General features: G+C 25.9%; 1 protein-coding gene across 3 annotated transcripts in view; it reads left to right on the forward strand.

The window, feature by feature from the left end:
* LOC115237783 (tachykinin-like peptides receptor 86C) overlaps window positions 1–12,751 on the forward strand; it is a 49,517-nt gene that overhangs the window by 9,147 nt on the left and 27,619 nt on the right. For all 3 annotated transcript variants that reach the window (XM_029811057.1, XM_029811058.1, XM_029811059.1), the window contains exon 2: window positions 12,371–12,584. In XM_029811057.1, the coding sequence (XP_029666917.1) occupies window positions 12,371–12,584 (214 nt within the window). The remainder of the gene's footprint in view (window positions 1–12,370; window positions 12,585–12,751) is intronic.

Here is a 12,751-nt window from a genome sequence, read left to right on the forward strand (position 1 = left end):
TATATATAGATAGTAAAAATAAATATTGCTAAACATAATATGTGCGCATGCGTGTGTATGTATGTGTTTAAAATATTCTAATTACCAGATTTTTTAACAGCGAATTTTTTAGCCGCTTTAGAGCAAATTTTTCTTCAGCAAAGATGTCAAAGGGGAATCATCATTTTTTGAAAGTTTGCAATTTGTAAATTATCCTTGCAACTTGTAAGGTTTAAATTAAAATTGTAAACTATGCATGTGAAATTAATTGAAGAATATAGTTTTTTCAATCTTTTAATACTATAAAGTTTAATTTGCAAACAATTATTCTTCCTTTTTAATTTTTTTAAAAATATCTTTAATTAACTAAAGAATGTGCTATTAATAAAATATCTGGTCGTTTATTATATTCTAATTTATATTATATATATTTATTATTTTCTAATATTTCAAATCGTAAAAACTGTTTATTGCATGTTTATGTAAGTGTATGTGCGTGTATGTGTAAACATTTTTTTACTAAAGTGTATTGCTTGAAAATAGTTTGTGTATCGTACAATATTCTTTAAAAAATTTTATAGATATATAAAGCTAAAAGCATGATCTTGCTGCGAACGAGAGAAATTGTTACGTAAAAAATAATAATCTCTAATGCTCTATTCTATCTCATCGAATAATTTAACATACAAAAATAGTAGATATTTTTCGCCGAGAAATAGTAATCAGTTGTTGAATAATTAGTAGCTACGTCGATTGCGTGACCGCAAGAAGATTTATTCTTTTTTTACGTTTGCACATTTTTTATAGATATATCACAGAAAAAATTAAAGTAACCTTAATTATTTATTAAATTTGTACCTGTGTTTTTTGTGTGCAGATAGCAATATAAAGTATATATAATATAAGCAAAATTATTTCTTACATCTTTTTATACATTTGTATAAATTTAAATTTAAATGAATTAGTCATAAAAATGGTATCGTCTATTGAAAGAATTGTAATATAGGAATATATATGACACCGCGATATTTTTAAATTAATAGTATTTATTATTATTTCTGAATGATTTTATAATTTGGTTATTATTTGTTTGTACGTAAACAATAAATTTTAATTTTATTATCTGTTCTGATACTACAAAGATTTTGATACTAGTATTCATATTTGTAGTTTAAAAATATATATAATTTATTCTAAAACATATTATACATACTATACAATATTCTAAAAATATTATGAGTCAAAGAAGATTTGTAAACTGGAAATATATAAAATTTTTTCATTACTTTTCCAATAAGTAAAAAAATTATAGATAGACTATTTTCGAACTCCAAGTATTCCCCTAATAAAGTTTGTGAAGTTGATCGATGTTGATTAGCCGAACGCTGCGTAGTAGAACAACTTTTCTCGCCATGTGGTGAAAACGAATTTAAAGATTATGGTTTATCTGTCGTTTAGTTTTATATTTGTGGCGCGTAGAACATCTGGGCACAAATCCTTATAAGGATATTTGATATCAGATGGTCATTAAAAGATACAATCACACGCAAATGTTCTATCTTTCAAAAAGTTTAGTAAGTACAATTTATTGCAACAATATTTGCTCATCTTTTGTTTAAATATTTAAATCATTTTATTATTTTAATTAATTATCTTGTTATATTAATAAAAAATTTAAAGAGAATATAAAAAAATATTACTATTAAGAGAATAAAGAGAGATCGTTCCTATATATTTGATATAGTCTTTTTTTTTTGCTCATAACAGTTCTTAACATAGTATCAGATAACGAATTAAAATCGAAGTAAGGCTTTGTGATAACAAAACGCAGAAAATTTAAAACTTTTCAACGAAGAAATTTTAAATTCTACAAATTTGATCTCAAGTTGCATTCTCTATTGTAAAACATTATCAATTTGCACATTATATATTATATAACAAAAATATAAAAATAAGCCGTATTAGATTACATCAAGGTATCGCATTTTCTTTTTGTACATATATAAAAACAATGTTCTCAAATGTGGAATAAAAAGAAAGAATATTTATGAGTAGGAGTTTTGCCACTAAAGAAACTGCGATGTTTAACATATCATTTCGAGTGCTTCTTGATATCTCAGCGAATTTCTGTGAGAAAGTTTTGCTGTGCACGGTCTGTGAGTGCGGTCAAGGAAGTTTCTATTGATCAGAAGTAAGAAAACTTCAAGTAGATTAAACGCTTTGACTTAGAATGGACATAAAATATTTTGTGGGAATCTGGTTTTATTACGCGTGACCGTATTTTCTCTAGAGATGTTGATCCTAGATTTTGTCCATTCCGAAAGGTAGGATTTGTAATGACAAGATTGTGCTTTGTCGTAATAAGTAATGACCAGAAGGGTTGCTATAAGAGAGGAGAAGCTTTATGCGCCATAATGTTTTACCCTCTGAAAATGTTTTGTGCTACAAGCAAGATTTATTATTAAATTTATCACGATTTATGAGGCTTGTTGCTTTATGCAAGCTTTTACTGATAATGTACGATATTGTGCAAAGATTTGCTTGTTATTCAAAATCGAAAGTGTTTAATCTCAATTAACAAGTTTTGTCAATGGAAATAATTTCTTCATATATTTTTCTTAAATTTGACAACGTATCAATTTTAATTGTATTTTTTTATTACTTTATCGATTATCTTAGTTAAATCGGTTATTTTCTATTTGTAACAATTTTTTTCCTGTAATCAATATATTAAAAAATAATTAAAAGAAGAGAGAGTCATTAATTAATTTATAAAACTCTATATATAACAAATGATTATTTAACCAAAGGAAGGAATAATTTAATGCTATTAACAAAACATATCTTAAAGGCTGTTTAAACGATCTATAATTCTCTCTCTCTCTCTCTCTCTCTCTCTCTCTCTCTCTCATTAGTTTAGATGATCGATAAAATTTACAAGGTAGAATTCTATTTATAAATTTTATGTGTCACTAGAATATTAGAAGAATAAGAATACTAGAACATTACAAGGGTTTGTCAGACCCCAAGTAGGTTTTCCATTGGAAAAATTTTATGGCGAAATTATATGTCGTTTAAAAAGGTCTTTATAAACATTGTGCCATTATCATAATAAGATCATACTTTAAGTTTTTAATAAATATTTTCTCAAAATTAAATATAAATTTATTTGTATAATTGCAAGTAACACGTGTGTGAAATATTTTTATCTATATGAATTTAATATATTTTCAATTTTATACGTTATGAAATTTTTAAGATACCCCAGGTAAAATAGACTGAAATTTATTTTGATATTGATTTCCGCAACAAAATTCTTGTGATTTATAAGCAAAGGCTTTTATTAAAGACACGAGGAAAATAAATCGGACATTTTTATTATCGCAAGGAGTAGCATCAGCATGTTTTTGAAAATAATATACTGCTAATAATTCTTTGAATTGACGCATTTTATCTTCCTTGAGCACGAATAATCATGTACAGGTCATGTACAGATCATGTATAGATTCTCTCTCTTTGATAGAATTTCGGAGTAAGGTCATATTACTTATAGAATTTCAAACAGAATACGGTATTACATCATATTACACAGAGATAATTATGATCGAATAATTTTGTTTTGTCGACTAAATTAACATTTTACGCGGTTTATTTAAAAAGCATATTAATCAACACACACACACACCCACACACAAACACACTGTTTATTTTATTATTTATAGATTTAAATTATGCATACGCTATTCAATTTTATTTAATAAATTTTTATTGACAATTAATGCATGTTTTCCAAAATTTGCACATGTTATTATAATTTATTCTAATTCTGATCGCAAACAAATTTTATATGAAATATAAATTTTGCTATATTTTTATTTATATTATAAAAGGCAAAAATTAATGTTTAACCTTAAATTATTTTGCCAAAAGAGTAATATTTACATATGTATCTCCATATATAAATACTTCATAAATATCTGAAAATGCATATTTGCCTATAATAATTCATAAAAATTGTATTCTAATGTAATAGCAGTAATTCTGTCTGATTTAATTCAGTGTCGTGGTCGAAGAAGGTGATTACACGGATGAGAGACGAGTTAATGAAACTTTATCCGTTGAGTGACACGAAATTTCACGAAAAAGGAAACGACGACAAACATAATTGTAACAGTTGCATTTACTACTTGTAAAATTTTATTTAGCTTAATATTTAAATTTGCAGTATAACTTTGCAATAATTTAAATCGCATAGATAAATAATCCATTCAAATAAATAATTCATTCATTTATTTTGTGAAATTTTCTATGTAAAACGTGCAATAATAATAAAATAAATATGGCAAAATAAAACGTAATTATAAAATAAAAGAGTCATAAATAAACCTCATCATAAATAATAAATAAACTCATAAATAAATCCTTTCGTGGAAGATGCATACCATAATCCGTAATAAATTTCATAAAAAATACAAACATCTTTCTTATAAACTTATTATCGATTTAGAAAAATTTATGTCTTATGTACACGTATATAATGTATAAAAATTGGATCTATTTTATAAAAATAGGTTTTAATAATTATTATATATTAAATTAATATTTCTTTAAAGCATAGAAATTATGTTTTAGCGTCAAGTACAAATTTAGGCACAGTTTCCACTCAAAGTGCGTTTCCATTTACCTAATGCAAGTTAAATGTTTCAGTTGATTTAGCAATACGCATAATCTAATTACTGCAATCAAATGTACACACTTAATGCATTCAGTAAAATATCTAATAAATGAGAATTTAAAATACCTACTACAAAAAAGTTTCTGTACATACGTTGATACACAGATTTATATAAGTATATAGATTTTTGAAAACAAAGAATGTAAATTATTTGTTTATGAATTGTTTGACATAGTTTTACATTGCTTATCTTCGAAAGTCATGCAGACAATGTGGAATTTTTTGAATATTTATGAAAGTTGAATTTAAATCTCTTAAAGATCTTATCGCGCATGTATATATATAATGTATATAACGGATATTAATATCCATTTTAATTAATTATGCCGAAAGCTATCGATTATATCAAACCCTATCAAATAATTACGTTTGATAAAATTTCCATTTTGAGATTATTAATGCAAAACATTTATAATTATTGATAAAGAAGGCATAATAGATTTTATTGAAAGCAACATCTTATTAGATAAAAGATAAGGTTGATTGTATAATATATACATAATTATATTAATTTTATTTTGGAGAGTAGTGTAATTTTTAATTATTATGTTTTTTTTGTTAATATCTTTTATTCCATATTATTTATAAAGTTTTTAAATAAAATTTACATTTTATTGTATAGTTTTCGAACATATTGAATTTATTCTTTATGGCTTCGTGTAACTCAATCCATATTCTGCTGTCGTACAAGAATACGTAACTAGACACTTGTCTGCTGTAGACAATAATAGACAGTCTATTTCCTGATATGTATGTAAAATTTTATTTTATCAAAACAATTCTATTTTAAAAATTAATAATAAATATTAATAAATATACTTTTATATTATCTAAAATATATAAAAATCTGAAATAATGATAGAAGCTGTATTTCTTTTATTAACAAACTAGATTTTGTTATCAATTATCTCTCGTAAAATGCGATAATATGTATATTTTAATTAATATTTCCATTCTATTAACAATAGATACGAGTTATTATTGTCGATTGCAATTTTAACATTAGATACGCATTTTAAGTTTATTCTATATACTAAAGTAGAATTAAAATATATACAACTGTTTCTGCTTACGCGATGTACATCTAATACATTCAACATTTAATTCTATAAATCCCGCCATCGCGAAATGGACTCGTGGGGTTTGTGTTCATAAATTTACATTCGCTATTGGGTTACTATAAATTTGACTTCGCGCTCAATTTTCTACAAGTAAGACAATCATTGAAATAGAAGGAGCTTTTGAACGGAATGTATAGAATGCAATTCTTCTAGAGAATTCTGTAAGCTTCAACATCTAGACAACAGATAAAAGATTATTCCACTTCTACTGTGAGAAGAAAATTCTTTTACTTGCAATTTATAAGCTTGCAGCTTTGATAAATGTAAATCATTCAATATTGAACCTAATATTCGTGCATTATCGAACATAATATTATATTTCTCTTTGTTCGTGTGCGAATAGCAATTCAATAAAGCACATTCGATCAATAAGTGAATTTGGCATTTCACATGCAGAATATCCAAAATGTATTATACTCATGATACCTATAATGTTAAGCCTTGAAACACACGTGCATTACCGTTAAGATTTATTTATAATTCATTAGCTTATTGAATTGTTTGACATAGTTTTACATTGCTTATCTTCGAAAGTCATGCAGACAATGTGGAATTTTTTGAATATTTATGAAAGTTGAATTTAAATCTCTTAAAGATCTTATCGCGCATGTATATATATAATGTATATAACGGATATTAATATCCATTTTAATTAATTATGCCGAAAGCTATCGATTATATCAAACCCTATCAAATAATTACGTTTGATAAAATTTCCATTTTGAGATTATTAATGCAAAACATTTATAATTATTGATAAAGAAGGCATAATAGATTTTATTGAAAGCAACATCTTATTAGATAAAAGATAAGGTTGATTGTATAATATATACATAATTATATTAATTTTATTTTGGAGAGTAGTGTAATTTTTAATTATTATGTTTTTTTTGTTAATATCTTTTATTCCATATTATTTATAAAGTTTTTAAATAAAATTTACATTTTATTGTATAGTTTTCGAACATATTGAATTTATTCTTTATGGCTTCGTGTAACTCAATCCATATTCTGCTGTCGTACAAGAATACGTAACTAGACACTTGTCTGCTGTAGACAATAATAGACAGTCTATTTCCTGATATGTATGTAAAATTTTATTTTATCAAAACAATTCTATTTTAAAAATTAATAATAAATATTAATAAATATACTTTTATATTATCTAAAATATATAAAAATCTGAAATAATGATAGAAGCTGTATTTCTTTTATTAACAAACTAGATTTTGTTATCAATTATCTCTCGTAAAATGCGATAATATGTATATTTTAATTAATATTTCCATTCTATTAACAATAGATACGAGTTATTATTGTCGATTGCAATTTTAACATTAGATACGCATTTTAAGTTTATTCTATATACTAAAGTAGAATTAAAATATATACAACTGTTTCTGCTTACGCGATGTACATCTAATACATTCAACATTTAATTCTATAAATCCCGCCATCGCGAAATGGACTCGTGGGGTTTGTGTTCATAAATTTACATTCGCTATTGGGTTACTATAAATTTGACTTCGCGCTCAATTTTCTACAAGTAAGACAATCATTGAAATAGAAGGAGCTTTTGAACGGAATGTATAGAATGCAATTCTTCTAGAGAATTCTGTAAGCTTCAACATCTAGACAACAGATAAAAGATTATTCCACTTCTACTGTGAGAAGAAAATTCTTTTACTTGCAATTTATAAGCTTGCAGCTTTGATAAATGTAAATCATTCAATATTGAACCTAATATTCGTGCATTATCGAACATAATATTATATTTCTCTTTGTTCGTGTGCGAATAGCAATTCAATAAAGCACATTCGATCAATAAGTGAATTTGGCATTTCACATGCAGAATATCCAAAATGTATTATACTCATGATACCTATAATGTTAAGCCTTGAAACACACGTGCATTACCGTTAAGATTTATTTATAATTCATTAGCTTATGTTTATGAAGGTTATGATTAGTTTCACCAACATTGGTTAATTTCAATTATAATCATAGTTCAACTGTTTTCGTGTTTCTTTTATAATCAAAACTTTAAAGAATAAAGACCAAATTTAAAATTTTCTTAAGTAAATTTTGTAAGTAAATCATAATTAATGTTTGTAAGATTAATTATAAATCCAGAAAATTCAAATAAATAAAATAATGAGTTTTAATGAATGCAACTCATAAGCTTAAAAAATTTGATGGAACCGACAATTTTTTTGCTGCAAAATATTATGTTAATTATAATAAGTATAATGTTAATAATAATCATTTATATTATGCGTATTGCATTCGCAAGCAAGTTTTTTTCGAAAGCAAATTTTTTAAAGTAAAAATTTTTTAGCTGCTATTTTATAGTTACACGGCTGTTATGCCAATATTATAATATTTTAATTATAATCATAATAATGTAATATTCTGTATATGCTTATACAAAATAATACAATTAAGATATATAATTTTGTATATGTATTTATACTAACAATAAGATTACAATGTTTAAAAAAAAATAGAATGTTATAAACTAATACTGTTACACACAGATATTATTTTCGAGAACAGATGGAGTTATTTCAAATTGTATTTCATTGTTTGTTTTTATTTTTGTAAAGGATTTGGTTTACTTATTTATAAAAATGCAAAACAAAATTTTTGTAATAATAGTAAATAAAGCGATGTTTGTAAAAACATGATACTGCGTGATATTTACCATGACTAATTTCAGGAGTATTCTAAAAAAACTCGAAAAGGATATATGTGCATTTTAAAATGTTTATGTTATATTTTTTCTCAACCTTTTTTTAATATGAGAACTATACTGCCAAAGTTTTAATGAATAATTCAGTGACATTATGTACAATATATATATACCAAGTTTTGAGCGAATTTGATGCCAATTTGGCAACAATTTGTTATCAAATTGCTTACTGGGTATGTGTGTGGGTGTGTGTGTTAATATAATCAGTTATTCCCATATTATTTCAAAATTTGCCAGTTCTGCTCATTTTGTTGATTTAATAAAATATACACAAAGTTTAATAAAACATTTGCAAAAGGGAAACAGCCGTTTGAAGAAACTTAATCTCATTTAGATATAAATATATAACTATGTATTTTCTCATACGCGTATACATATTCATTGTAACATAATTTTAATTAACGTAAATATTTTATTTATAAATTTATAAATTGTAATAAAATATATACTGACAATAAGTAAAAAATAAAATAATAAAATTTGAGTACGTTTTTTTATTCAGACCAAAAAAAATGACATGAATATAAAATAAAAGAAAATATTATTATTATAACGAAAAATGTAAGAACAAAAATTGCTTGCGTATTAATGTTAGCGTAGATTGAAATAAATCGGCGCATAGAACGCATTAAAAGATTTAAATTTTTCATGCCAACGTACAGTGACGTTATAATCATATCTACTCTATATTCTCAAAGAGAATGTTTATAAGCTGATTGCAGAAGATTTCTATCTTGACAAGATAAGTTTGGTGAGTGACATTAGAGATATCTGTGGTGGACAGCGTATGCAAAAGTTAATAGCTAGTATGTAATAGCTTGCAACCTGTTGTACCTATGTACAAATGTAACTAAATTGAATCGGTATGATGTCGAAAATGATGCAGAATAAAGGTAAAAAAATTACATTAAATTAATCTATTAAAAATACGTTTATAACTATATGATATAATTAAGTAAAAGAATCTGTTAACATCTTAAAATATGCAATGGCATATGCAACGGTATTGCGCACAAAAATTGCAACAACTATCACATTGTGAGGATTAGTTACAGAATAAATAGATCAAATTTTTTTTATTTGATACATTATACATCAAAGCGTACATATTCGGGATGTAAAAACTCGATTTTGTTATAACATAATTATTATTACGTTTAAATTGAATTACCTCTAGGACTATACTAAATACTTGTATAATGTAATGCTTAATATTGCGTTTATATTGAAATTCGTGAGTTGTACGGAAGTGCTTAATTGATGTTTCTACACTGAGAAAAAAAAGTTGTTAACTTGACTAAATGCGTTCAACTAATTATTATTTCTTTAATTGAAATATTTAAGTATTTAAATTAAATACGACATATTAAATCTAACATGACGTATTTGACTTAAGTACTTAAATATTTCAATTAAAAAAATGATAATCAGTTGAACGCATTTAGTCAAGTTAACAACTTTTTTTTCTCAGGGTATATACATCTACGTCCAAAACGGACAAGATGCTTAATTATGCTACTTATGATCGCATAACTGCGCGCACTCGAAATATTTAAAAAAAGTTAAATTATGCAGTACTTTAAATTTTGTCATTTATTGTTACGCTTTCCAAGCGCTGGGAAATGGCAAAAGTATGTAAATATTTTAGTGGGACGAAATATACACGAAAGCACTCTGTTGATAAAAGATAGCTAACATAATTTTTATTCAATAAAACTGCAATATGTGGTCTCAACGTATTGCGTATAATACGTTACGATATCGTGTTATATATCAGGTACTTTTGCAGATACAGATGCTCATACAACATTTTAAAGAAGTACTTACATAAGCTACGTTCTCTCTCCGTAAAGTTTGATCTTATACTTTTCTTTCTCAAGAACATAAAAAAATTTAAAATGATGTTATTGTTCTTTCCTTTCTTGTTTTGATATATTATAGAATAAAGATATACACACACACATACATATCGACGACATATCTTATACGTATCGACGCTAAAAGCTATAATCTTATAATATATTATATATATATGAACATAGAAAAGAAATGTTTTAATCTCCACAAAATCTATGTTTTTATGACTTTAGTTTATAATTTAACTTAGATTTTAGAGTTTTCAATTTCAACGCTGTTGTTTACTATTTTCGATGTGCTGGGTTTTAAGACAAGAAAGCTTATTGTTAGTTGCAGCTGCTACCTTTCTCGTTGTTTTTTTTTGTTATCTTTTTTTTTTTGTTAAATTACACTTGTTTCTTAAAATACATTTCGTACATTTTATTTTTAATGTTGTATAAATATTTATTATCAAATTATTATTGCCAGTTAGCACCCAAGAAAAAAAAATTTATATATACAATTATATGAACTTTTATGCAACACACACACACACACACACACACACACACACACACACACACACACACACACACACACACACACACACACACACACACACACACACACACACACACACACACACACACACACACACACACACACACACACACACACACACACACACACACACACACACACACACACACACACACACACACACACACACACACACACACACACACACACACACACACACACACACACACACACACACACACACACACACAATGTGATATATTATATATACAGTTATATACATTTCTCCATATAATTAATTTCAATTTATTTATTTTTGATAAACAATATTTTTTATAAAATATATAGTATAAATACATATTTTTAGTATTGCAGAAACATTCTGTAAATTTCGTGTCTTATTTTTTTATTTTCGTACATTACAGTATTGGCTTTTATGAAAAATATGAGTTTTCTTAACTTTTTAAACTTAAGACAAAGTTTTTAGCTTGTTAGCGTATCTTTCGGAAAAAATATGAATTATTCCTAAAAAACTAATGTCAAGCGTTTCATCTAGTCTTTTCTTGATATACTATGTACTATACACTATGTACTATATACTATGTACTATAGATACCTTTATATGTTATTTACCAATATGTATGTACCAAGGTATTGCCGATACGTGGATACGATAAGCGCAATGACGATTTTCTTTGAGTTTCAAAATAACTACTCATATTCTAAATTCTAAGCGAACGATGCAACGTAATATTAGAAATCTAGCATGTGATACATCATGTGTATAGTAACACGATCATATTACACTACAGATTTTATATAAATAAGATAAAAGAAACGTGATACTTGACATTCTTTACATTTTAATTTAAAACAAATTGTTTAAAAATAGAATTATATTAATTAAAAATAATTGTTTAGAATAATAAACTCATTAAATTAAGCAGAAATATTTACCATAGTGTATCTTGCTAACGAAAGGCAGCTTTAGTTTTTTTATAGTAAAATAATTTAATTTGCTCCCAATAATTAGTCTGCTATTCTTTCATTAAATTGTCATCATTGCATTATAAGTTCTGCAAGCAAAATAACAAAGATATTAACTATAGATATATTATTTTTAAAAACATTCAAGCGAATGGTTTTCTTGCGACAAAGATATTCAGAATTTTAATATCGGCCGAAGGCACGCTACGTAAAACGAGCGCGGAAGCTTAAATGTAGCCACTTAAATGGCGTAAAAATCATGGTAATACTTCTATGGAAAATTTGTAATTTGCAAGGAGAAAATAAAAATCAAAAAGTTAAAAGTGGAAAAGTGTTAAAGCATCTTCACACATTTGCGGATATATCATGATAAAAAATTTTTATCCATAGATATATCTTTTTTTTTACTTCTTATTACAGCTCATCGGCGAATGCGTACCGTCACTAATTACTTCTTGGTGAATCTTTCCGTGGCGGATCTTATGATGTCATTGCTCAACTGCGCCTTCAACTTTATCTTCCTCCTCAACTCTAATTGGCCCTTCGGAGTAGTATATTGCACTATCAACAACTTCGTAGCACACGTGACTGTCACTTCCAGTGTTTTTACCCTCGTCGTAATTTCATTTGATAGGTAAGTTTTTATCAGGAAATCTTTTCATACATATCTCTTCCCATATCATATTATTTCCGATTCGGAATCTAATGTCATCAGATATGGATAATATCTGAGAATATTAATACATTTTTATATGGAAGGCCTTAATTTACGGAAACTATTTATTCGTTTTAACTCCTTTA

Source organism: Formica exsecta, unplaced genomic scaffold (assembly GCF_003651465.1).
Source record: "Formica exsecta isolate Colony F162 unplaced genomic scaffold, ASM365146v1 scaffold31, whole genome shotgun sequence".
NCBI classification, from domain to species: Eukaryota; Metazoa; Arthropoda; class Insecta; order Hymenoptera; family Formicidae; genus Formica; species Formica exsecta.